This window comes from Syngnathus leptorhynchus, chromosome 15, assembly GCF_054491065.1.
Source record: "Syngnathus leptorhynchus isolate UIUO chromosome 15, UIUO_Slep, whole genome shotgun sequence".
NCBI lineage: Eukaryota > Metazoa > Chordata > Actinopteri > Syngnathiformes > Syngnathidae > Syngnathus > Syngnathus leptorhynchus.
Window position 1 is genome coordinate 2,549,322 of NC_141209.1, and position 25,507 is coordinate 2,574,828.

General features: G+C 45.4%; 4 protein-coding genes across 5 annotated transcripts; 3 read left to right on the plus strand and 1 right to left on the minus strand.

The window, feature by feature from the left end:
* Positions 1-1,593: 1,593 nt before the first annotated feature.
* On the plus strand, positions 1,594-14,597 carry map4k5 (mitogen-activated protein kinase kinase kinase kinase 5). 2 transcript variants are annotated; one of them, XM_085931880.1, is made up of 34 exons: positions 1,594-2,024; positions 2,729-2,943; positions 3,769-3,826; positions 5,085-5,175; positions 5,282-5,346; positions 5,431-5,486; positions 5,594-5,641; positions 5,794-5,836; positions 6,014-6,086; positions 6,170-6,301; positions 6,407-6,469; positions 6,553-6,634; positions 6,705-6,821; positions 7,201-7,279; positions 8,106-8,164; positions 8,245-8,312; positions 8,610-8,648; positions 8,959-9,003; positions 9,271-9,313; positions 9,453-9,663; positions 9,968-10,053; positions 10,157-10,198; positions 10,284-10,368; positions 10,449-10,528; positions 10,679-10,739; positions 11,307-11,421; positions 11,703-11,794; positions 11,867-11,970; positions 12,051-12,228; positions 12,332-12,400; positions 12,478-12,570; positions 12,649-12,719; positions 13,753-13,808; positions 13,909-14,597. In XM_085931880.1, the coding sequence occupies exons 2-34, from the start codon at positions 2,836-2,838 to the stop codon at positions 13,994-13,996; spliced, it is 2,700 nt and encodes an 899-aa protein (XP_085788006.1). In that variant the 5' UTR covers positions 1,594-2,024; positions 2,729-2,835; the 3' UTR covers positions 13,997-14,597. The 2 variants fall into 2 exon arrangements, with proteins under 2 accessions (XP_085788006.1, XP_085788008.1); XM_085931882.1 differs by having other exon boundaries at positions 1,595-2,024; positions 11,736-11,794; positions 13,909-14,056.
* A 762-nt stretch (positions 14,598-15,359) lies between these two features.
* On the plus strand, positions 15,360-19,468 carry cdkl1 (cyclin dependent kinase like 1 (CDC2 related kinase)). Its single transcript, XM_085931888.1, has 10 exons — positions 15,360-15,489; positions 15,762-15,977; positions 16,526-16,647; positions 17,305-17,377; positions 17,514-17,604; positions 17,748-17,948; positions 18,041-18,123; positions 18,195-18,251; positions 18,340-18,519; positions 18,742-19,468. Exons 2-10 carry the CDS (start codon positions 15,810-15,812, stop codon positions 18,841-18,843), a joined length of 1,077 nt encoding a protein of 358 aa, XP_085788014.1. The 5' UTR covers positions 15,360-15,489; positions 15,762-15,809; the 3' UTR covers positions 18,844-19,468.
* dmac2l (distal membrane arm assembly component 2 like) lies at positions 19,066-20,844 on the minus strand. Its single transcript, XM_085931889.1, has 5 exons — positions 20,689-20,844; positions 20,510-20,604; positions 20,064-20,272; positions 19,815-19,986; positions 19,066-19,604 (listed from the first exon to the last, which is right to left on the minus strand). Exons 2-5 carry the CDS (start codon positions 20,602-20,604, stop codon positions 19,490-19,492), a joined length of 591 nt encoding a protein of 196 aa, XP_085788015.1. The 5' UTR covers positions 20,689-20,844; the 3' UTR covers positions 19,066-19,489.
* Positions 20,845-20,868: 24 nt separating this feature from the next.
* On the plus strand, positions 20,869-24,899 carry l2hgdh (L-2-hydroxyglutarate dehydrogenase). The gene is made up of 10 exons (XM_085931883.1): positions 20,869-21,066; positions 21,966-22,081; positions 22,346-22,497; positions 22,577-22,708; positions 22,835-22,997; positions 23,057-23,091; positions 23,163-23,330; positions 23,573-23,730; positions 23,955-24,086; positions 24,154-24,899. The coding sequence occupies exons 1-10, from the start codon at positions 20,981-20,983 to the stop codon at positions 24,347-24,349; spliced, it is 1,338 nt and encodes a 445-aa protein (XP_085788009.1). The 5' UTR covers positions 20,869-20,980; the 3' UTR covers positions 24,350-24,899.
* The last annotated feature ends 608 nt before the right edge of the window (positions 24,900-25,507 follow it).

Here is a 25,507-nt window from a genome sequence, read left to right on the forward strand (position 1 = left end):
TACAACGAGGATGATGAGATTATTGTACCGATTTTGATTCTGGGCAAAAATAACTTCATTCAATTCGAAATGTAAGAAGTGTGTCGTTAGCGTTTGGTCCCTTAATGATGACATCAATAATCGATTCATTATAGGCACACACATTTGACATCTATAACCATTTCTATATATATTTTTTGCATCATGTGTTTAGTTCTAAATATTAAATCCAAAAATGTATGCAAAAAGGCCTCGCCCAGGCGTTGCCGCCACTGCTGCATGTTATACCAGGCGGATAAAATCAAGTGGGTCACCCTCTCTACTCCCTCCCAAAGGCGTAAACATTTTTATTTTATTGATATACATTTTGATATAATACAAACGCCCCTCCCCTGAAGGTGACTTCTTGCTATTTCCCAGTGCACCATTACATAATTAAAACATCAAATCTCCTATGCATTCCCAAGTCCTTAAAGGCGACATTTAGGGAACGTTTTCCACTCCTGGATTTTTGTTCTTTTATTATCTTAATAATCGTTTGATATGGTGCAAAAAACAACCCCCGCCCCACACACACAATGACGTTGACCAGGACCTGCGCTGTTAACGCCCATAAAACAAGATGATGAATTAGAAAAAAACAGAAAGATGTTGGCACGTACACTCACCCCAGCTGTCTCTGTCTTTGCGGTGTTTCGCCATAGCGCCTGCCGCCCCCCCACCCTCAATCTGTACAATAATGACGAGAATGAAATGGCAACGTCTCCTCTTTATATGTTCTTGTTGTGTCCGCTAGTGCAGCAGCTTGAAGTCTGCGGTCAGGGGCGGCAGGGAGGAGGAGGATGCGCCTTGAGAACAACACCAGAGATTGCAGGAGGACAACGAAGAGGAGGAAGACGAGGAGGAGGATGGCGCTTGGGCGCTCCGCGTGTGACGCGCAGAGATGCCATCAGGGGGCGCGCTTGTCTCTTGTCGAGGTTGGTTCAATGTAATACAGTACAGTGGATTCTCGGTATTCACCGGGGTTGACGCCCATTGAAATGCATTCTTTTTATTTTATGTAAATCACCATATATTCTAAAAACAAAAACAAACAAAAAACAGCTAATATGCTTCCGTCCAAAAATGCTCTAGGCTTAGGTATGACACCAATCATGACACATGACCAAACTAGATACAGGTAAATGTGTTTTTGTTTGAAACGACTTTTATGATATGAAATGGAGATGTCCCGAACTGCATATATAACATACAAACACCACAATGAGAAATTGTTGGGGTTGTGTCGATTTTGTAAATGTATTAATATTTTAATTAGTCGACATTTTACACAGTGTTTCTGAACGCATCACCAGGTTTTGAACAGCTCATTTTCTACCGTTAGAGGGCGCTAAAACACGACGAAACTGTATACGCGCGGTGTTTTTGAGGACCATCGTTAATCTGGAATAAAAATAACGTAGATAACTAGCACAAAATATTATTTAATTTCAGACGTTCCAGTATTCTAGTCTGAATATGAGACGTCATAAAAACGTACCACATTCCCTGGATTTTTGCCACCGCATTCCATTTTGTAATGTAAATAAGCGTGAGATCACGACGAGTTTATTTTTGACGAGGTGTTCATGAACGCCTCATCAGGATCCTGAAATTTACGGAGATTAACAGCAACCGACTGTTGTCTTGTTTAAAAACAATGGCGTATTAAACTAACACATGGAATCGTTTGTATTTGCCACGTTTTGACGTCTGGCGTAATTTTTGGGAACGCGACTCTCCTCTCCGAACCTGTCAACCGAGTAAAGAAGGATGACATGTCCGAAAGAAGTTGGTGGCGACGACTGCTGTTGAAAGAGGTCGTCTATTGCCCGTAGAAGAGCCACTGAGAGCCGTCTCAACTTTTGAACGCCTCAGTAGCAAAAAGAGGACGTCCGGTTGAAAGGCTCCCTCCCTTGTCACCGTATTTTTCGACGCTTAAAGTGTCAAATGGACATCTGAATTTAAAAAAAAAGAAAAACACGGCCGAGTCGTCCACGCGAACGGTAAGCACCAGGCAGCTCAAGTTTGGAGAAACTAGCTGTTAGCATTAGCTTGGGATGCTAACCTCCCTCCAGCTTCATCGTTCAAAGAAATGGTGGATCTGGGTCTGGCTATTTCCTGGCGTCGTTGCTTTCTAACTAATAATAGTCGGCGCGTTTCAACGTCTGTAAAATGCGTTTTGGTTATTGATGTATTTGGAACTACCCATAAACATCTAAAAACTTGTGTTTTGTGAAACATTTTCACTGTTTTGCGGTTTTTAAACACTTTTCCGACAATTAGTCTGCACCCGTATGAAACTGCTTTGTAGTGTTGGTTAAGCATTCCTGAAAGTGCTGCAGTTGATTTATTTGTTTTTATTTCTTAAGTAAAATTAAATGGTCATTTATGATACCACAGTGAATTGTTTCACGTTGTAAAAACTCATTAAACCTGTCTCCCATTCATCTTCATTAATAGGCCTTACTTTGAAATCATGCTACTTTCTTTCTGTAATTAGTTCTTTTTTTTTAACCCATTGTAATTTTCTTTCATCTTTTTTACTTCCTTTTATGCATCCAACCTGTCAATTATCCTTCCCCCGACTCACTTTCTTCTGTTTCTGCCTCACTGTACTCTTCCTTTCATTCCCCTCATACGTCCTCCACAAATATACTAATATATATACAATAAAAAGTCACAAACAAATCGTTTTCCTCATTTCCAGGCCATGGAGAAACCGCAAGGCCCAACTGAATAAACCGAGGACTCATCGACTAGTTCAGCGGCTCCAGCCGATAGCCCGCACCGGATTCCTGCAAGGTCAGACCCACCATGGACATATTTCCTCGGCCCAGCGGCGAGATCCAGCGGCGAAATCCTCAACATGACTTTGAGCTCATCCAGCGGGTGGGAAGTGGCACCTATGGGGATGTCTACAAGGTATGTGCCACGGATTCCAGTGTCAATCACATCACTTTTTGAAGTCGAACTCATTTGCCAAATTCACTTTTAGCATTTGCGTTTGTTTTGCGACTCCGCGTTGGTGTTCTGGGGAAAGTTGCGGCACAGCGGTCTCACAGATTATTATTATTTTTTTTCCCTTGCTGAAATTCTTAAAAGGCTCCAAAAAGAATTCTTCACATTCTGCTGCTTCCAAATGAAGTGAGATGTACTATGTTGTCTGGAGAAGGTCCTTGTTTATCCATCTGCTGCAGATAAAGCATCGTTCAGCTCCCCCCCGCCCACCCTTACTTCTTTCTATGCAAAGCCTCTGCGGCTGGAACACCCCTCCTTCACAGAACCCCGCTACCCACTATTTCACTTCCCCCACAAGGCCGGCCTGGAATTCTGGTATGCAGGGCCAAATCTCATCAGTGTGTCAACTGGCAGAAACACCCGAGATTTATTATTATTATTTTTTTCATCAAGGTCAACAGTTCGCATGTTGCCGGTTTTATTTCCCATCGCCCCGTTTACATTCATACTTGACTCGTGCTGGATTAAAGGCGGCGGCCCGTCTTGACCTCAATCCCGATGCCTGACACGCAAAATCGTCAGCGTTCACCGCAATAGCTGGGAAACGAGATCTTAATTGAACTTTAAGATTAGACAACCTATGAGCTCAAAACATTTAGGTGTAATAAATCTGATGTCGTCTGTATGACACGGATTCATTTATTGCTTGTTTGTTCCAGAATAAATGGGAGAAGGACCTCGTAAAAAATAATCGCATGTTAAACCAAGTATTGTGCCGCTGTCTTTCAGGCGCGCAACATCCAAACGGGAGAGCTGACCGCCGTCAAGATCATCAAGCTGGAAGCAGGTAGGAACACGCTCACCGTCCCGCTCCGGTCGACACTGACCCAAGTCGACGCCGTACGGATTAGTGAGATTATGCAGATCCAACCGCCGAGCTCGGATGGCTGTGGGGAGGAGATTAAGAGTTTGCGTTTTCTCTTTCATTTATTCACCGCGGTGGTCAGCTGGCCCATATCGTGTTTATTCCATCCACTACTAGTGTCCTGACTATAAATCTCAATAAGCAACATTCAGTCAAAACTCTTTTTGGGGGCCACTTGACTCACTTTTGCAGTCTAAATGTCTTTGCGATGTGAAAACTGGTTGGACCGGCACACGAGATACTGGCACCGGCTTCGAGAAACAAAGGCGCGGCCTGGCCCGCTAGCCAACAGATCACCTGAAGGTCTGCGCTCACTTGTTGACTTTTACATTCAATGATTCCAATTTGGCAGAAATTCTGGATCGCTGCATTTTTGATAGCTGCTGAATTGGCAGATGAGTTTCAAAATATCTTTGACAGATGCATTTGGAAGTGTGAGAGAATTCATCCAACAGAGTCATCAACTCCCATAACAGCATGTTTCTTCCAGAAGCAGTCAACCCGGGAAGGAAGTCAAGTGTCTGTAAAAGTCACCACTGTGCCTGTAGTTTTTTTTTTTATAGAAGCTATGAGTCAAGTCCCTGAAATTAGCCTTTTCCCAAATATTTGTGGCCGCTGTGCTGCTGACTCGTACGTTACTGTCAACACACGCACAAAGCCAAGGAACATGCAGTGACTTTTAAAGCGACCTTTTACAAATTCACAGTTTGTCAAAACATTTTTTTGCAAACCCTCAGCAAGTTTTAAAACCTCGATTTTGTTTGTCCCTCCCATTTTCAAAATTAAAATGTAACTTTGACAACAGACCTCATGGCTATCTGGAGAAATGTTGACTATTGATTTCATCAGTGCTCACGGTGCCAGTCACCTCAACTTCATACTCTGTTTCAAATCTAATGTGGACTTTGGGACCTCAAAAATCAATAACAGGAGAAGCATCTGGCTGACATTAAAAAAATCTCCGGCTGGAGGTTTGAGAGTTACACATGTGAAAGTTAAAAGTACAAGGTGTTCAGTTTGATGGAGCTCCCTCCCGTGGGTAGTAAAAAGTCCAAGTCCAAGCGCTCGTTTGAATCTCTCACCTGAGCGACTGAACTCACATGGTCAAGAATTTGCTTAAATCAGAGATTCGGATTTCTCCTTGCGACGTTAACGTGTTTTCCGTGCTGGTGTGTTCCAGGGGACGACTTTTCCATCATCCAGCAGGAAATCTTCATGGTGAAGGAATGCATGCACCACAACATTGTGGCCTACTTTGGGAGCTACCTCTGGTGAGAGCGTCGCCAGTGTCGCGCTTTTTCAACGGGCCCGGCAGCGGAAAGTCACACGCTAACTGTTGAAAACTGACTGTTGTTGTTTTTGCTTTGCTCTGCTCAGTCGAGAGAAGCTGTGGATATGCATGGAGTACTGCGGCGGCGGATCCCTGCAGGACATTTATCATGGTGTGGATTTTTTTTTTTTTAAATATATATAAACAGCAGAGTTTCTTGGATTGCACTCACACGATTGTCCCCTGCGTGTTACAGTTACCGGTCCTCTTTCAGAGGTGCAGATTGCGTACGTCTGCCGGGAGACTTTACAGGTAATCAGCTCTTTTTATTATTATTATTTTTTTAATCTTAGATTTTTTTTTTATTTTAGCGCTTCTTTGCAACAATGACTGATGGTCTGGTTTTTGTTTTCTCACAGGGTTTGGGATACCTCCACACCAAAGGAAAGATGCACCGTGACATTAAGGTACATCAATATTTGTACTTTGAATTGCCATTTGCGCGAGTGTTTGTGTATGTCATCAAGATGCGTTGCGGATGTTTGTAAGCATGTGGTGTGATGTGGGGTTTCACGCACAGGGAATAACCCCTCGTGTTTTTTTTGTCTTGTGTTTGCAGGGCGCCAACATACTTCTGACAAACGACGGTGACGTCAAATTAGGTAAGCGGCTCTAGCGTGTCCTCATTCCTCAGCTCGTTTCGCAACCCTCAAAACTCCCACGTATGAGTGGGTGCGTTGTTCTGAGTATTTTTATTTTGTGCATTTGTGCAGTTTTATTTATTATGTGTGTCTAATTGGGTCTATTTTTATGTGTGTATTTTGTGCGCACGTGTCCAGCTGATTTTGGCGTCGCAGCAAAAATAACAGCCACCATCGCCAAGAGAAAGTCCTTTATCGGAACGCCATACTGGTGAGTACGGTTGCCAGTGAGGCATTTTGGAAAACTAGCTCGAGAGGCTCCAAGCATTCGATTCTCCTCTTGACGTTGTGCAGGATGGCTCCGGAGGTGGCGGCGGTGGAGAAGAACGGCGGCTACAACCAGCTGTGCGACATCTGGGCAGTGGGCATCACGTCCATCGAGCTGGCAGAGTTGCAGCCGCCCATGTTTGACCTGCACCCAATGAGGTAAGCGGTGAAAATTCATCTGTAGTAATAATTGTTAGCATAAAACAATAGCTGCCCAAGTCATTTTGGCGATCCGATGGTGAGAGTGTGACGCCGTTTGTTTAGGGCCTTGTTTCTGATGTCAAAGAGCAGCTTCCAACCACCCAAGCTAAAAGATAAAAACAAATGGTGAGTGACCCCCCGACGCAATGTGCTGTCGAAGCCTTCCTTTGAGCACGACGTTGTGACTCGTGTCGCTGTTGTCGCCACAGGTCGGCTGCCTTCCACAACTTTGTCAAAGTGTCCCTGACCAAGAACCCCAAGAAGAGGCCCACCGCAGACAAGCTCCTTTCGGTAATCAAAAGCTTCTTTTTAATAGCGATGACGTACGAGCATCTTCCCGTAACTTCTTGGTTCGGCGCAGCATGTGTACGTGTCACAGACGGGATTGACGAGGCGGCTCGCCGTTGACCTCCTGGACAAGATGAACAACCCCGACAACCATCAGCATTACAACGAGGCGGACGACGATGACCTTGAGGTAAGTTGTGTATTTGAACCACAGCCCAAAAAAAAAAAAAAGTGCCCTCCCCCTATTAAACGTTGTCATGAACCAGACTTTCCAGCTAAGAATGAAGTGGTATGAATCAACATGTTGAAGTTTTAAAAAAAAAAGTGCGGGTGAGGGCATGTGAATGAGTTTAAAACCTTGTATAGGCCAACTGATGTACTTACGTTAATAGAACTATCATCCTGAGCGATATTATCAGCAGCCGAAGATTTTCAATGAGATTTGGGCTGTTACAAAAAAAAAAAAAATGCAACCGTGGAAAGTGGTTAGTGTCGCACACACGGCACATTATGTAATTCATCTGAACTGTAAAAGAATGTGAAAAACAGTGCCCCGATCTGTTCCGCAGCCCCTATCGGTGGTCCGGCATACCATCCGCTCCACCAACAAGCAAGCTCGGGCAGAGAGGACGCGCTCTGAGATGGCCTGTAAGTAAAAAAAAAAAAACATCACCAATTCAGCCAGAGATGTAGTGGTGTTAGCAGGGGTCACTCGATGTCCCACTCATTCTGCGGTGGCACTGTTCCAGGCCACTGCATACGTATGTAGAAATAGAACAATAGACCCTCGACGCACATCTGTGTGTGTGTCACTGATCCCGTGGGCCGTTCCGCATAATTTAGCACTCCTCAATATGTCTTTCTCACCTTGAAGCAAACAATGGGACAGAGCGAGGAGGGCCGCAATCCCCTCAAGGGAGCCAAGCAGGTCAGTGGCGACGTAGCCAGACGTCGCGCGTGTAGTTTGTGTTTTGTAACTCCCGCGCTCACCCTCTTGTGTGGTCTTGTCGTAACACGTAACACCCCCCTCCCACACCTAAAAACAAAAAAATTATAGCTCCCTGACAGAAATAGCATTGTTTTACCAATGACTAATAGGATCCTAATGTTTGACTCCTACCCGACTCAGCACTTTTTCTAGCTTTTTGTGTGTTTTTGACACCACAGAGTTGACGCATAGTTTGGGAAGCAACCCCCCCCCCCCCCCCCCCCCCCCCCCACAACACCACCTATGTGACCTTGCCTTATATTGAATCTCGATACCGAGGGTCTGGTTAATGTTTGGGCATGGTTTTGGTTTTTAAGCTTATCGTTGATCTGTTCGTGTCATGTTTTCGAGATAAACCAAAAGCCTATTTCACACAGACATCCGGTCGCCCACGCTCCCCCAAAAATCACAAATGCGGACATCAGTTAACACTCAAAGGCCAGCGAAGTCACCATTTAAAGAAAGTGTTTCCTTTGTCATTGGCAGTCGACAAGTTGCAATTTGAACCGCCGCTGCGCAAAGAGACGGAGGCGCATTCGGAAATGGTGAGGATGGAACGGCAGGCGGCGGTGCCGGCGCGCAAGTGTGTCAAGCCGCTGCAATTTGTGCTGCTGTCTTCCCGCAGGATGTGAGTAAAGATAATGACTTCCAGTCCCCCTGGAGCCCCTTTGCCGAGGGGGGAATAACAGCCAGGTAAGGCAGCTGCTCTTGTTGTTGTTTTTTTTTTATTTGGCTTTATCTTCCCCTTGCACGTCCACGATGAAGTGTTAACAGTCATGACTGGGTGACTGATTGATTCTTAATGAGCATGACCCCCAACCCCGTGCGCTTGCTGTATGTTTTTATGTCATGCAAACGAGCTCCTTCTCACGTCTCCCTTTTGCTTTGCTTGTTTCTCTCTATCTCTCTCCCCACCCTCTTTTTTTTGCTTTTGGCCTGTCTTGTCTCCCCCCCCCCCCCCCCCCCCCCCCCTGCACCCCCCCACCGAAGGAGTCTCCTCAAAAGCGTTGAGGACGAGTTGTTCCAACGGTAACGCCTTAACACTGCGGTTGCTTGTCTTCTACTGTCGTGTAGTTGTGCATCCATTAGCGCAAATCCCCAAATTACTTTGACATCCTCCAACCATCCAATTGCTAGTTTCTGGTCATTTGAAATAGCACACCAGCATCTTGTGTTGTCATTTCAAACCCCTCATCCTGTTAAATTTATATCAGGTGACTATTTTGAAGAGTAACTCCCCCGCCTTGCAAATGCATGACCCTTCTTAATTATACAGCGTCCCCGAACGCCACAGAGGAGTGTGACCTTTCTCTCTGCTTCACTTGTTTACTCGCTGCAGGGGACACGTCGCTCACCTCCACGACGCCTTCAATGAAGTGGAACTGTGAGGAAATGCTCGTGTTTAATCGCAATCGCACGCATGCGCTGCACTCACATAGCCTGAATGAAAGCCAAGCATGAAAAAAAAAAAAAAAAAAAATCATGTTTGGTCTTGTCAATTTATCTCACGTCGCTACGGTCGATAAATACTGCAAACACATTGGACAAAAGTTACCCAATACTGCTAGGTCCAAAGGTCATTGCTGATTGTGGTTCTCACTTTTTCATCCATCCATCCATTTTATGTTTTTTTTTAATTTTTTTATTTCAGATCCACTCTCAAGCCAGGGTATCCTCCTCCTCGGCCCCCAAAGGTGAGAGCCAATCACAAATTGCCATTATTACAAGAGGTGTTAGTAATACAACACAGTATGTCTGCCAGTTGAACTTTCAAATAAGTATCAAGTTTAATCATGTCCAATTAAACGTGACCACGTTGTCTCGTTGCCGCAGCCCCGCTTGCGCATCCCTTGCGAGGACGCGGCCCTCAACGACGAGCAGTCGCTGACAGTGCGGCGCTTCCCCAACGGCGAGAACGGTCCCGGCCAGGCGGCGCGACGCCTGAGCACGCCGGAGCACGGCAACAAGGCCGGGAGCTCGTCGCCGGACTACCTTTCCGTCAGCGTCAGCAGCCCCGGGCTCCTGTCGCACGCCTCGGACCAGGGTAAGAACCTGCTTGAATAACGGCAGCTCAATTCAAATCTGTAGTTCAAGTCATTAAAATGAAATTTAAAAAGATTCCAAAAACACATGGAAAAAATACTTTTTAGAATTTCTGATTTGCCACCATTTTGAATCCCAAGAAAACATTGAAACTTAATGTTCAGAGTGTTTCATTGGTCATGTTTCTTCTTTGCAAAGCTGTCAGTAAGTGTGAATGCAAAGGTGAGGGAGAGCTCCAACTTTCAAGTTTCTCTGCATGCGGTTGTCCCACAATGTGCAATAACACCTTTGCCTCCATCCCCAAGACGAAGACTCGGACGGAAGCTTGAACGGCGACAGCCCCAAGCCGGCCCCTCACCGAGCGCATCGGAAGCTGAAGAAGGATTTTCCCGTAAGTATTTGAACACACACGACTACGTCAAAAGCAGTGACGACGTAGTAGCATTGTAAGTTTTTGAAGATAAACAATTGTCACCATTTGTCTCCTCTGCTAGAAGCCGGCTATCAACGGCTTGCCGCCAACACCCAAAGTACTGGTGAGTGACCAGTCTGTGTGCTTGCAGTGTGATTTTTCCCAAAATAATTTTCTTTTTTTTTTTTTCTTTTTTTTATGGGTGGCAGATGGGCGCTTGCTTCTCCAAAGTGTTCGATGGGTGTCCTCTGAAGATCAACTGCGCCACCTCCTGGATCCATCCTGACACCAAAGGTGACGGCAATTTCATATGACCACGCCCGCCCACTTCAGACTTTTTCCACCATCCTGATGCACCTTTATTATTTATACAGACCAATACTTAATCTTTGGGACAGAGGATGGCATCTACACGCTCAATCTGAACGAGCTGCACGAGGCCACGATGGAGCAGGTAAAGCCAGATGGAGTCAAGAGTTTAAAAAAAAAAAAAAAATGCAACTGTGTCACAGAATCATATGCACTTAGTGTCCATCCGCAAGCTGGATCGGTGTCCACCGTCGCAATGCCGTGTTGGTTATACAAGGTCTTTGTCTCCTTGCAGCTGTTCCCCAGGAAGTGCACGTGGCTGTACGTTATCAACAACAACCTGATGTCTTTATCGGGTAAGTGGCGACGGCCCTCGTTACCCATCGGCGTCATCGCCCGCCGCTGCTTTTGTCCCGCGTTATCTGCCAACGCCGCCCCGTGCTGAAAAGAGAAGTCATTTTCCTTTTGTGCCATCGGCGTGCCTCTCGAGAGCTGCTGTCGCTCACCCGGCTGGGAAATTTATAGAGCCTTGTAGGTTTAGAATAAACAAGCTTTGTCCGATCGGTGCCAAATTTGAAGACTATAGAGGAGCAAGTCTTCAAATCTTTTGATCATAGCTTAAATTGCAAGTGGAGATAGGACATCCTGCTTATAGTGTGAACCCAAAATGGCTGAATCACTTGTCACGGTTTGATGTGGTTTGTTATTAGACCTGCTTGACCTCTGCTCTCTTCTCGTTTCTGTCCGCCCCGCTCCCACCTGGCTTCACTTGACACTCTACTAACCGGCTTCACCAGAAGGTAACGCGCTTCACAACATGGCCACACTTTTTAGCGCCGCTCACGTCTAACCTGGCTCAAACGTCCAAGCTGCTGTTTTGAAAATGTTTGGTTCTGTAACTGCCGGTGTGGCTTGTCCCGCAGGGAAAAACTTCCAGCTGTACTCCCACAACCTCATTGGGCTCTTTGAGCAGCTGAAGAAACCCGGCTTGGCCGCCCAGCTCCAGACGCACCGCTTCCCGGACAAGATTCTGCCAAGGTGATGGCTGCGGAGTCACTTTTTTTTGCGTTGTGATCTGACTCATCATTTGAAACTCTGCCAAGGAAAGGCAGTCTGAAATTCCGTAGGCCCAATCAATATTCAATATTATGTTCTCTCTTAAAGGTCTTGATGAATAGCCTTTCTGTTATTTCCGTCAGTCAGCGCCTTTGCGTGCTCATTCGCAGTCGGCCACTTGTGTAAAAACGGAGTTCGCCGGCACCAAAATGAAAAGCTTTGTCCCGCTCTGCCCAATTCACGACGTCACCGTTTGTTTTCAGCAGGGCTGACAGAGACCTATTTTGTGCCCTCAGGAGGTTCGCTTTGACAACCAAGATCCCCGACACAAAGGGTTGTCACAAGTGTTGCATCGGTGAGTTGCACGCTTTTATTATTTCTCTGTCTTGACCTGAAAATTGTCGAATCCTATTTTTCCCCTCAACAGTCCGCAACCCGTACACGGGGCACAAATACCTTTGCGGAGCGCTGCAGTCTGGCATTGTCCTCCTGCAGTGGTATGAGCCCATGCAGAGGTTTATGCTCATCAAGGTGAGTCCCAGCTCATGTGAAATCAGCCACCACAATGACCCATCGCCTCTAACGCCCGTCTAACCCCTCGACCCCGACAGCACTTTGACTTCCCGCTTCCCAGTCCGCTGAAAGTGTTTGAGATGCTGGTGGTGCCCGAGCAGGAGTACCCGCTGCTGTGCGTGGCCATCAGCCAAGGAGCCGAGCCCGGCCAGGTGGTGCGCTTCGAGACCATTAACCTCAACTCCTGCTCTTCCTGGTTTACCGAGATGGGAACCAGTAAGTCCTTTATTGACTCTTCTCCAATTCTACTTTGAGGGCTGTTTTTTTTCTTTTACATTTTTAAATATTGACTTTGCGATCATGTCATCTCTACCCGCAGGTAATCAGCAGGTAGACGCCATCCACGTCACCCAGCTGGAAAGAGACACAGTGTTGGTGTGTTTGGACCGTAAGTGGACCCCTGTCGCCAGCAAACCAGAAGAAGTCTCAAATTGGATCAATCTGATCGAAGTGCTTTCCACGCAGAAAACTTGAAGATTGTCAACCTTCAAGGCAAACTGAAGTCCAACAAGAAGCTGGCGTCCGAGCTCAGTTTTGACTTTGGCATCGGCTCAGTTGGTAGGATTGTAATTGGACAGGATGTCTTTTCGAAGATAACGAACGATGATGATAATAGAGGGAAAATGTCTTTTGCAGTGTGCCTGCAGGACAGCGTTCTGGCCTTCTGGAAGCACGGCATGCAGGGCAAGAGCTTCAAATCCAACGAGGTACCGAATGAGGTCGGATTATTCCATGGAAGAGTTGTTAGGAGAATCGATGCCTAAATGATTCACAGCCCCCAGTATGAGTTGACCGACCATTAAGATATTTGTTGTATTTCCTCGGAGCGGCTCGTGTCCCTGACTTGTGCTTTATGCAGCAAAGTGTGTAGTTGTGTGTTTTGCGTATCACACACTGACGTGCAGGTGATCCAGAGTGCGGCGAGTGAGTTTGCGTGCACGGCGGGTAATGAACTTGTCGTCGGCGTGAACCTGATCACTACTCGCTCTCGCTCACACAATAAAAGTTCAAGAGATCGCGGTGAGGTGAAGCATTTTGTTTTGATGGAAGGCGATACCGCCAGCGACTTGGCCACCATCCGTTTCTTTTTTTTTTTTTTTTTTTTTTTTTTTTTTTTTAAATGTCAGCAGGCATGCAAAATTGATACCCAGTCATAAACACGACAGTGAGCGGCTTTGAATAATTCAGCTTTTGTGTGGGTATGATTCCTTCACGGGCGAGCGGTTCTTCGATGGACATTTGTTCGCCGGCCGCCTCCGTCAACACCCGAAACCCAGATCACATCTCCCACCTCGTCCGAGTCGAGCTCTTAACACCACGCAGGTGTCGCCCGTTCCGGCTCGCGTCGACCGGCCGGCTGAAATGTCAGCATGTTTTTTTTTTTTTTACACGCAGTGTCGGGCTTCGTGACGCTGACACGCAGACGGAACTTTCCGTGAAGACGACAACCTCAAAGGCAGACTTGTATTTTGTTCACATTTAGATTTTATTCCTGTACCAAATAGTGTCGGCTTTGTCAATCCTGAATTAGTCAGTTTAAGTTGCTACACAAAAATAAGTTAAATAAGTTACATGCAATGAAATAGTACGCAAGCACGCAGACTTTGGCACTGTCAAGGGTTATTCACCATATATTTTTCAGTTAATCATTTATTGAAATTTGATCATGTATAATAATCGCAATTTGCATTCGTCTCAAAGATCCTTTTCTTCTCAACTCTGTCGTGTGTCAATTCCCAGGTCACTCAGGAGATCTGCGACCCAAGTAGAGTTTTCCGCCTCCTCGGATCCGACAGGTTGGTACCGATCTATCTTTTTGGTACCCCATTCCTTGTTCTACTCGGTTCCACGTTTGTGTTTTCGAACAATTTTTTTTTCCTCCTCGCTTCTCTCCAGGGTTGTGGTTCTGGAGAGCCGTCCGACGGACAACCCCACGGCGTTGAGCAACCTCTATATCCTGGCTGGTCACGAGAACAGTTACTGATCCACTAGGTGGATTTTTTTATTTTTTTATTTACGTCACACAAGGAGAACCTTTGTGTTGTCGCATGTTTACGTTGAGCTGACCGGCTGCTCAGCGCGTCCGACTCTCAAGGAGCCCGAGAGGAACGTCCATCACACCAAAAGGTCACAAATAAGAACTTTTTTTTTTTTTTATCTTGTACATTTTACATCCATTTATTTGGAGGTACCATAAGTGCCATTAAAAGCTGGTGAGTATCTTTTTGGGAGACTTTTAGCGCCATCCCACTTGAGCGGGAGTCACACGAGTGTTATTTAAACAATATTTATTTTTATTATTAACATTAACCTCGGGTATGTCCAACTAATAACCAGCATCCTTCTGAGCAGCTTTTGGGTTTTTTTTTTTTGCGATGTAATATAGTCGCATCCATACTTTTGAATAGAAATGTACAAATGTGCCGCCCCTCCCTAGCTTTTAAACTTTTATAGACCTTTAACTTCGTATTTGCACGGTGTAAGCACTTTTGTACATTTTTTTTTTTTTTTTAATGTAATTTAAAACGACAACATGAGGGACAACGCGCTTCTGTCAACATCTTTGCATTCCCTTTGCAAAATATTGCTGTATTTGTTTTGTTGTTTTAATAAAAAAAAACGACAGCTGTTGTTGACCCAGTGTTTGCATGTCACTGAGAAAGGCGTGTACTGTATTTTACCTTTACTTTATGACATAATATGTTCAATGTGCATGTGTGTGTTGATGTGTGGGTATTAGTTTGCGTAAATTCCCCCGTTTAGGCTGCCACTCTTCTGCCATTCGCCCCCGAGCACCGTTAATTGGTCTCAACGTGACGCGACCTTTTGGAATATGTGCAAATCAAGTTCCTCAAAACAGGAAGTCCCTGCTCCCACGACAGCAAAGGTACAATCTAGTCTCTTAGTTTTATTTGTTGTTTTGTCTGTAACTGCTTTTAAATGTCCTCATTGTTCCAGCTTTCATGTGGACAAATCCACAGAGTCCTTTTCTTTCTTTTCACCTCACAACTTGTTGCTACGGCGACTGGCTGGTGGACCAGGAAGATGCGTCAAGTCGGGTGTGTTAAGGACTGCGTGACAGAAAAGGTAGTCCCCCGCCTTTACTTTCAGAATAAAAGACTAGCTTGTCTATCAAGTAGAAGACAAGACTTGATGTTTCCTTTGTCCCATAATCATAGTTAGGACACATGGTAAATAATGACAGTCGAGTTACTCATCTTACTATGCAGCATTGTATTTTGTGTCAATTTAAATTTGCAGTTGCACTGTTTTATTGTGAAAGTGTGAGTGGATGCGGGTCTTGTAAAGGTGTGTGTGGGTGCATGTGTGTGTGTGCACGTTTGATATGTTGGGGAGTTTTTTTTTTTCCCCCCCCTCCACACATCACATCTGAGCCTCAGAGAGAAGGAAGCCTCTTGAGTTTCTCTCCAACTAAACATCTCAGGATATTTTTATTTCCCTCATCACCTCCAAAAAGTAAGTGATGTGTTGTTATCTTCATAACATATTTTTGTAGATATTTTGTTGAAAGAGTTTTATTTTGTTGGTGATGTTTACCAGCGGTGCTGCACCTTGATTGGACGCCCACAACACCCTGAGATTTTTTTGTTTGGTTGTTTTACGCCGCCTTTTTTATAGTACTCCACTTGTATGTAACCAGACGTTTACGCTTGACTTATTTTTTGTTACAACTGCAGCTTGTTTCTAAAAGCATTCGTAATTTGACTTTTTTTTTTGTGTGTTCCAAGGACTTTTTGCCCCTTGGTTTTGTTTTTGCGGATGCTTTGTCTAGAAGGATGGACAAGTACGAGAAGATGGGCAAGATCGGCGAGGGTTCGTACGGCGTGGTCTTCAAATGTCGCAACAGAGACTCGGGACAGATCGTAGCCATCAAGAAGTTTGTGGAATCGGAGGATGACCCCACCATCAGGAAAATCGCACTCAGGGAGATCAGGATGCTCAAGGTGGACACACAAAATCCTATTTCAGAATCGTCATCATAGTTTGCATTTACCAAGAACCAAAAATTCATAAATACTATAAATGATTAATGTACCTAAGGAAGTGTCATTAAATGATTTCAGGCTAGGAAAACAGAAATATACCAAATGGGTTGTTCTTTTATAAACAATTTAAAAAATAAATAAATATGCATTCCGTTGCAGCACTAGTTTGACTTGAAATCACAATCGGACGCTCCAATTTGGAAGCGTGCCCGCCGCCTCATATTGAGTCCAATTGTCATCTGCTCTGCTTAATTAGTCAAGCGGTGGCGGGTGGGAGTGGCAGCCCATAAATTTGGCAGAACCCTGGAATGGGGGGGAGGTGAGTTGGGGCTGTTGTCGGGGGCAACGCCAGCTTTATGTCCACCTATTAACATTTTGGATTTAGTGGTAGGAAGGTGGACGTCTTACTCCACGACACTCACTCATTGCGTACTTGTCTTTACGAGTGTATGTGTGTGCATAATGTTTGTGATTGTGTATTTGTGTGTGTGTGTGCACTCGTGCAGCAACTGAAACACGGCAACTTGGTAAATCTGATCGAGGTGTTTCGCCGCAAGAGGAAGCTTCACTTGGTCTTTGAGTACTGCGACCACACGGTGCTCCATGAGCTGGACCGACACCCTCAAGGGTTAGCATCACACACTGGCATCGCAACATTTAAATTTTTTTTTTCCTCGTAAGACTCCCAATTTTATTTTAATTAAATATCGAAAAAAAAATTATCTTTGGTTCTTGAAGCATTCTAATTTTATTTTTGTATAGTCGCAAAATTCAGACCGTTTTTTGTCTTGGGCTTTTGGGTACGATGACATCATGTCTCAGGTGTATTTTGAACAGAGCGGCGGTGCGGCGCTGTTTACATTGGATTATCTCCCTGTGACATACTGTATGTTGCCGCCTTTGTGTTGGTCGTCTCCTGGGGAAGCTGACCCGCCCCGCCGGGAATGTTTGCGGCGATGCTCTGTGCCCGCGGGGCGCCGCCAGCCTCCTTTTCGGGAGGGGCGGACCTTGTTTTGAATCGCGAGTCACGTGATAGTAGTTTCCGTGGCGACACTGAAAAGATGGCTGCCCGTAAGACAACACAGCTGCCCGCCGAGCGTGGCAATAAATCTATATTCGGTAAACGGGCCGGCGGAGGCATCGTAACGGTCCCTAGTGGCTGCGAGCGGGATATTTTCGAATTTTAATTGGACGGAGTGATTTTCGGGCAATGATTCTGCGACTTTGTCAGGTTTTTTTCTTACAGTAAGCGATTGCCAGAAGTGTTTGTTGTTGTTGTGTGCAGCGTTCCCGAGCATCTGGCAAGGAGCATCACGTGGCAGACGCTTCAAGCGATTAACTTCTGCCACAAGCACAACGTCAGTAAGCGACGCTTTCACACATCTTTGGTTCTCCTCCTCTCTTTTAACGAGCATTCCTTTCTCCTCCCTCGGCCCGGCGGTACAAACACGCCGCCCGCCGACCCCCGGGGCTCGTTTTTTTTACCGTGACCAGTGTATCCACAGAGACGTGAAGCCTGAGAACATTCTCATCACCAAACAGCACGTCATCAAACTGTGCGACTTTGGCTTTGCCAGGATTCTCAGTAAGCACCACAATGACATTGCATTCCCTCAAAATATTTCATTAAAATCAAATCTAGTCTGGATTTTTTTCTTCCATCATCTCATTAAACGATTGACTGTTTGATAATCGATTTTGAATTTGATTGCCTCGTCGTGTACGTAGCGGGGCCATGCGACTCGTACACGGACTATGTGGCTACGCGATGGTACCGCGCCCCGGAGCTGCTGGTGGGGGACACGCAGTACGGCCCCCCCGTGGATGTCTGGGCCGTCGGTTGCGTCTTTGCCGAGCTCCTCTCCGGCGTTCCGCTGTGGCCCGGCAAGTCCGACATGGACCAGCTCTACCTGATCCGCAAGACCCTCGGTCAGCTTTTTTCTAAAAGAGCAACTCAAAACGCTTTTAGCCGGAGTTAAAAAATAATTTTCATTTTGTCCATGTTTTACAATATGTCGCAGGAGATCTGATCTGTCGCCATCAGCAAGTTTTCAGCACCAATCAATTCTTCCATGGCCTCAACATCCCGGAACCTCTCCAGATGGTATGAGCTCCACCAAAACTCCTCTCAGTGACAATTTTGAACACATTCTTTTTTTCTTCTGCACACATTAGGAACCCCTGGAGCTGAAATATCCAAACCTCTCCCACCAAACTCTCAGTCTCATGAAGGTAAATGGCCGCATTAGCACCAAATGGGTTGATATATTCTTTGTCAAATTCAGTCCTACGTCAACGAAACGTGTCTGATCGTCGTCAGGCTTGCCTTTGTATGAACCCGAGCGAGCGTCTTCCATGCGAGCAGCTGCTGCAGCATCCTTATTTTGATAACCTGAGACACAAGTACCAGCGCAACACTAAACAGGGCAACATCAATGCCAGCGTGGGGCACGATCGCCACGGCAACAGGAGGACCCGCCTGCCGCGCAAACACCTGCCAGTGAGTCACGCACTTTACAAAACAAATAAAGGCCATGTTGCTACATTATTTGCTGAGACAAACTTCAAAATACTTTGCTCATCAATTCTGTTTTATTAGTAAGAAAATAGTCACAATATTATTCAAAATGATGATTGATGTCATCCCTCCATCTCGTGGCTTATTGCTTAATGAGCATATGAACTTCTGAAGTTGATTCCATTTTTGGCTTGCTGTTGTCAGTGTTTACCTCAGCTGACAGGCAGCAGCATCTTCCCTGCTTCGGACACCAAGAAGTACTTCCACAACCTCAGCAAGTTCAACTACCACCTGCCCAACATCTAGAAACACGTCCACGCGTGCATCAACAAGACTCAGGAAAAGTGAAGCAAAGCGCTGGAGATGAGTGACTGACATTTGTCGGTGTCTTTTCCCCTCATATGACTATTTTCAAGTCTTAGCTAGCTGACGGAGGACAAGGAGCGTGGCACGACACTACGCTCCGCTTATACACGACATGGAAGATTTTTTCAAATCTTCCGCACCGCAAGTCAAGTAGGATGCCACTTTTTTTTTTTTTGGACTTAATTATATTTATTGAAATAAGCAGACAGACAATGACATTGATCATTTTGTCGAGATCATCCCCACATTGGTGCTAAGGACGTTCCACAGCTGTCTCGTTGTGGAAATGCCAAATTGTTCCAATTGGAGTGCCTCAATTCAAGGCTCCTTTATATTCCATAACTCAAGGATCAAATGTTGCTGTAACACTCGGAGCCTGTGGTTGAGACTCCAAATCGTTTGCCTACATTCGATCTACCATGAGCTAGAACTTAGATTTGTTGGCAACACAAAAACAAATGTCAGCATGTAAACCCAACATTGGCCCACGGAAGCATAACGAGTCTTTATGGCGTCAAGCTAAAAGGACCATGTTGATGAGAAATAAATTGGTGTCAACAGTAAAGTGCTTTGTTGTTGTTGTTTTTTAGTCTAAGTCCACGTGAATGTCAAGGCGTGGAAGTGCCGTCTTTAAACGTTCCACTGTGGTCTGTTTGTCCTTGACACCAGGCAGGTCACTGAGGAACAGGTACTCCAGATTACTACACGAGGGGGCAAAACAACAAAAGCATTTTATAAGCTGTTTTCCATCCTCAAATTCCAGGTAACTATTATTTCTTCCCGGAATTTAGTACTATGATGCTTCACTTAAAATAACATTTCATTAAAAGAATGCATTTCAAAATCAAAACTTATTTTACAAAAAAAATAATCTTTTTTCATATATAAAAATACATTTTAAAGAGACCAGCCTGAGTTTGTGCAGAGCGACAAGACCCTTGTCGGTGACGTTTCCGCACGACACCACCTCCAAGATAAAAAGGCTGCGCTGCAGGTTCTCCAATGAGCTAAGCCGCTCCAAGCATGCGTCCTCGATGTAAATGCACTTTTGGAGCTTCACCTCCTCCACGTGCTGCAAACCTTCTGCACAAACGCAACGCAATGGCGTCAATCTTTTTCGACTGCCTCACTTAAGGTTAAGCGTGGAAAGTTTCTCAAACCGAGATGGTCGAAGCCTCGGTACATGATGCAGGAGTCGGTGGCATCGATGGCCTGTATCTTGAAACGTCCCAGAGGCCCGGTGGGCAGCGCGTTGTAGTCCCCGTGCCAGCGATCCAAACCCATGAAGCGCACCTTGGCGCCACACCTCAGCAACCACTCGGAAGCCGCCCGGTCGGGTCCCACGGCCTTGATGCGCTCGTAGTCCACCCTAAAAACAAGACCAAAGTTCAGTAGGTATAAGAAAAGTAGCACTTCACTGCATGAAACAAAATGTGCACCTTTTTATAGTTTGTAATTTACAACACCCAAGTTTGAACATGTCACATGATGCTTTTGATTGACACTTTCAGAAACATCCTTTTATATACTTTAAGCCTCTTCTATAGATGAATAAGAACAGAGACACCCATTAAACAATTTATCGGATTAACATCGGTATAAGTACTTGTTGAAAACAGCATTGAGCCAACCCCAGAAATGTCTCCGGCTCGTCTCTTTTTGCTTCATAGCAGACTGCAGCGCCTTCACTAGCAGCTTCATCTGCAATATAAATCCATTTTGGAACGTCATATTGCATATTCACGCTAGCAAATAGTGCAAAAATGTCAACGTTCTGTGACCTACCCTTCAAGCTTGGTGGGTTTGTTTACATGTCAACCGGGGCCATTTTGTCTGGCGTGCAACGTCACCAAAGACGCGCCTTCCCATTGGCTGTCTGGCGGAGAAGGAACTCTCGTTGGAGTTGACGCGAGTTTTGGATTTCATGTGGGAAGTTAGCTGACATCGACGAAGGGAAGGGAAGAGGAGGAGGAGGAGGAGGGGGGAAAGTGACAAGAGAAGGCGGACCTATCACTGGAAATACTTTTCGCGTTGTCCTTTTTTCTTTTTTTAAATAATACTTGGACGAGAGGTTGCCATGTTTCGGATCGTGGGCACAAGAGCCCCCTTAAAGGCTGCTAGCGCCAAGTTGCTAAATGACACCTGCACAAGACACTTGCACAGGTAAGAGGAAAACCACTTCATTTACTCACATTTCTGCTTTTGTACTTTGTCTATGTGCACATTTACGACATGCGAGCAACTTTTATCGACTTGTTTGCACTGTCAAGGGCATTTTACAGCAGGTCTAACAAATAACCACTTTCACAACGCACAGAGAAGTATTTTTCTGTATTTGTTTTATTTATTTTTTTATTCCCTTGAAACGCCCTTTTAAAAGAACAGCGTGTTCATGTGTCTCACATTAGTCGAGTGTGTGTGTGCAGAGTTTGAAGGCAGGGCGGTTATGTAATAACTCCTTGACTACACTGTGCAGTCTCCCCGTTATTTGTTGGGGATCGGGACCGAAAATGAAATGCATTAGGAGCAAAAACACAAATTCAGACCCCCAACATGTTTGCCAAGAAAGCACATGAATTGAAGCACACAGAATAAACAAAAAAAGAATCACGATTGAACTGATCCATTTCAATGTGGACAGGGGCGTGCAAATGGGGTGGCAACTGTAAACACTTCATGTTCATGCCAAGAACAAGGCAGCATATTTTGCAGACTTTTTTTTTTTGTCTGAGGTCACAAGATTGGAGCTGTTATTTCAGTCTTTGAACATTTGGCCACAACTTCATTGTGGGGCTTCCTGTGCAGGATTCCAAAGCACAACAGTCTGCTGTTACATAGTACTGTTCATTGTCCATTCACACATTTTATTTTTTCTAATTATTAAATGTAAAAAAAAAAAAAAAAGGTCAAATGTGCTTTGGGTTGCATGATGTCCGTCTCAAAGGTCGTGGTGGTTGTGTCGAACAGCAGGACGTTGAACCGCTTTGTCAACACGCCCGGCCTCCGAATGTATAGGGACGGTTCTTAATTTATCGGTGACTAATCAGCGTGTGTTCTTCCAGCACGTGTGATGTGGCCGTGGTGGGCGCCGGCATTGTGGGCCTGGCCACCGCCCGGGAGCTCATCCAGCGACACCCGGGCCTCACCTTCACCCTGCTGGAGAAGGAGAAAGAGCTCTGTGAGACATTCAGATACATATGAAACATTGAAATTCAGTTTAATCAGTAAAATGGTATTCTTTGATTAGGTCATTCATTTTAATAAAATGATCAAATTAAAATGTAGAACATTAAATGAAATTTAAATAAAAAAATCACTAACTATTGATTTTTTTATTCAGATTTTAAAAAGCTTTATTTTTTTGTTTCAATCTAGTGATCAATGTCCTCATTAGTTGACATATTTATTCTTTTGTGGGTTTTTTTTTTTTTTTTTTTCTCAGCGGCGCACCAGAGCGGCCACAACAGCGGCGTGATCCACAGCGGCATCTACTACACGCCGGGCTCGCTCAAAGCTCGTCTATGCGTGCGAGGGGCGGCGCTAGCCTACGAATACTGCGACAAGAAACAACTGCCCTACAAGAAGTGCGGCAAGGTTGAATCAACTTTAGTAACCCACTCGAGTATTTTACATCCAGTAACACCGAAAAGATTGGACCTATGTATGCTTGCAGCTGATTGTGGCCGTGGAACAAGAGGAAATCCCTCGCCTCAAAGCGTTGTACGAACGAGGCCTGAAGAACCAGGTCCCGGGACTCAGCATAATAGACGCTAAAGGAATTAAAGAGCGGGAGCCGTACTGCAGGGTAAGTATGATTCTTTGACTAAGAGGGGTGTTTTTTTTTTTTTTAATGTTTGAGGGCAGGCACTGGATTGTTCTTCTTTGGTTCATTGGCTGGACGTTGACGTGCCTTCTCCCCCCCCCCGTCCAGGGCGTCATGGCGCTGGACTCCCCAAACACGGGCATCGTGGACTGGCGGCGGGTAGCGCTGCAGTACGGCAAAGACTTCGAGGAGGCCGGCGGCAAGGTGGTGGCACAGTTCGAAGTGAGCGACATCTCCTTGGCCGCCGAGAGCCCAGCAGGGAGCGCTGAAGGTAAGAAGCAATTAGCAGCGTAGAAATCCGCAAACTGATGATGTCATCATCTTTTTCAGGACTCAAATATCCAATCATCATCAAAGACAAAAAAGTGAGCGGCCCAAACATTACATTTTGTTTATAAATAAAGTTATTGAATGCCTTTCGGGTGCGCTCCCTCAGGGCAACGAGCTTCGCTGCAGCTACGTGCTGACCTGCGGGGGTCTCTACTCGGACCGCCTGTCGCAAATTTCCGGCTGCAGCCGGGAGCCTCGCATCGTCCCCTTCCGAGGAGACTACCTGATCCTCAAGCCGGACAAGCACTACCTGGTCAAAGGCAACATTTATCCCGTAAGCCGCAACCTTTCCCTTCCCCGATGTTACGCAATCACTTTACGGCCACATGTTTTTTATCATCGCTCAGAGCGGAATTCCAAACTTTTCCCGGGGAATCGTTTTATCAGTCTGTGTGTTTAAGGACATCTGTAAGTCATTAGAAGATAGAAGCATGTTGCGTATTACCGATCAGAATGTGGAAAGGAAGAAATAGGAATGAAAAATGACTTTTTTGCTACTTTGCTTCCCCCCCCAAGGTGCCCAACCCTCGCTTCCCCTTCTTGGGGGTCCACTTCACGCCGCGCATGGACGGCAGCATCTGGCTTGGACCTAACGCCGTGCTGGCCTTCAAGAGGGAAGGATACAAGATCTACGACTTCAACGTGAGAGACCTGGCCGACGCGCTCAGCTTCAGGTCAGTCTCGCGGAAAACCAACCCAAGGTCAAGTCAATCAACTTGATTTTCAAAATACGAGAATACGAAAGAGTACAGCGGGTACTGTAAAGCGTGAGACGATGTTTAAATATACGTCAGCACGAGTGTGGATTTCTGCAACTATGTCCGAGGCTATGAACGGACTGTGGCTACGGTCGTGAGTGATATAGTGTGACAGTTACACTCTAACTTGGCCGTGTCAGAGGTCTTCAGAAGCTCGTGCTGAGGAACATCTCGTACGGCATGGGCGAGATGTACCGAGGCATCTTCATCGGGGCGCAGGTCAAGATCCTCCAAAAGTACATACCCGAACTGTCGCGCAGTGACGTGCTCAGGTAAATCGAATTATTATTCCATATTATATCCATGATAAGAGAGTGAAACGGACTTTCATGTTCTCAGGGGTCCGGCCGGCGTGCGAGCGCAAGCGCTGGACCGTGACGGCAACCTGGTGGACGACTTTGTGTTTGACGGCGGCGTCGGCGACCTGGGCAGCCGCGTGCTGCACGTACGCAACGCTCCCTCGCCCGCCGCCACCTCCTCGCTCGCCATCGGCGAAATGGTCGCCGACGAGGTGGAGAAACGTTTTGCGCTCTAATCGCCGCGGTTCTCGTGAGAGCAATGAGGTCGTGGCCTTCATTTGGGAATTCAAGGGGGGGGGGGGTGGAGTGGGGCCATTTTACTTGCGACTGTTTTTATTTTTAGAACAGATCCGTTGAGGTTATTGTAGAGGCGGCGCGGATCTCGAACTGGTTGCCGGACAATCACAACGCACAAAAAGACTGCTGAAACAACAAAAGCGTCCCAAAGGTTTTCACGTTTTAAACGTGCTTAGTTGACTTAAACCCGACAAATAATGCACTCGACCCACTTAAGAGCCTCGCAAGTAATTCATCCGTTTTCCGGATCACTTGCAAACATCAGGGTGGATCATGAGTGAACTGGAGCCGCTTTTATTTTTTTTCAGCTGGAGAACATCGACTTGACTGTTACGTCAAAGGATGCAATCACTAAAACGAAGTCAAACTTCAAAAAAACGCACCAGCCATACAGAATGTGATTCATTTTAAATGGAAAAACTGTTTTATAGCTAAGGTGGATTTTTAGAACGGTTTTTGTTTGCTGAAAAGCACATTTTAATTCCATTCTGGGGGGGGGGGGGGGGGGAGACATGTATACTGTATATTGTTAATCTACAATCACGTTTTTCCCCTTCCTCTTCATATGAACTTACTGCCAAGTGTCATGCAACTGCATCGTGACTCAGGATGTTATCATGCCAAATATTTACACCTACTCTTTTAAGACATTTGTTTTTGACAAAGAAATATTACTGATTTTGTATAATAAAGACAAAGTATTTTTAAAAGGCAAACGTTATACCTGACTCATTTTTCTTCACGTTCTTTAGTGTCAAAATGAATGTGTAAATCACAGAAGCAGTCGATATTCCTAAACTGTACAGGTGTAGCACCTTATTTGTCCGTGAGAGGGCGTGCGAGCACTCAGGCTGAATGACTACTAAATATACTGCGTGTGTACGCACATATATAATTGTTGAAAATGTGTGATTTTAAGTAATACATGTTGAGGTCTGAGTAAACCTCGGAACTACAGTCTAAAATTTGTTGGATTCTTTAATATTTAGCACTATAAATTTTAATTTGAAATATCGTTGATTTTTTTCAATGTTCTTGTATTTCAAAAAGTTTTTGTTTTGTTTCATACAATGTGTTTCATTTATAGTGTAATTGAA

Excerpts from the sequence above, each read along its gene's own strand:
- dmac2l (XM_085931889.1), bottom strand. The coding sequence starts at position 20,604 with ATGAAGCTGCTAGTGAAGGCGCTGCAGTCTGCTATGAAGCAAAAAGAG. Across the intron at positions 20,273-20,509 it reads CTCAATGCTGTTTTCAACAA|GGTGGACTACGAGCGCATCA; the intron begins GTACTTATACCG and ends TCTTGTTTTTAG. Across the intron at positions 19,987-20,063 it reads CCGAGGCTTCGACCATCTCG|AAGGTTTGCAGCACGTGGAG; the intron begins GTTTGAGAAACT and ends GCGTTTGTGCAG.
- l2hgdh (XM_085931883.1), top strand. The coding sequence starts at position 20,981 with ATGTTTCGGATCGTGGGCACAAGAGCCCCCTTAAAGGCTGCTAGCGCC. Across the intron at positions 22,498-22,576 it reads CCTACAAGAAGTGCGGCAAG|CTGATTGTGGCCGTGGAACA; the intron begins GTTGAATCAACT and ends GTATGCTTGCAG. Across the intron at positions 22,998-23,056 it reads CCCAGCAGGGAGCGCTGAAG|GACTCAAATATCCAATCATC; the intron begins GTAAGAAGCAAT and ends CATCTTTTTCAG.
- cdkl1 (XM_085931888.1), top strand. The coding sequence starts at position 15,810 with ATGGACAAGTACGAGAAGATGGGCAAGATCGGCGAGGGTTCGTACGGC. Across the intron at positions 17,605-17,747 it reads TGGCTTTGCCAGGATTCTCA|CGGGGCCATGCGACTCGTAC; the intron begins GTAAGCACCACA and ends TCGTGTACGTAG. Across the intron at positions 18,252-18,339 it reads AAACTCTCAGTCTCATGAAG|GCTTGCCTTTGTATGAACCC; the intron begins GTAAATGGCCGC and ends GATCGTCGTCAG.
- map4k5 (XM_085931880.1), top strand. The coding sequence starts at position 2,836 with ATGGACATATTTCCTCGGCCCAGCGGCGAGATCCAGCGGCGAAATCCT. Across the intron at positions 5,347-5,430 it reads CCTGCAGGACATTTATCATG|TTACCGGTCCTCTTTCAGAG; the intron begins GTGTGGATTTTT and ends TGCGTGTTACAG. Across the intron at positions 9,314-9,452 it reads CTCCTCCTCGGCCCCCAAAG|CCCCGCTTGCGCATCCCTTG; the intron begins GTGAGAGCCAAT and ends TCGTTGCCGCAG.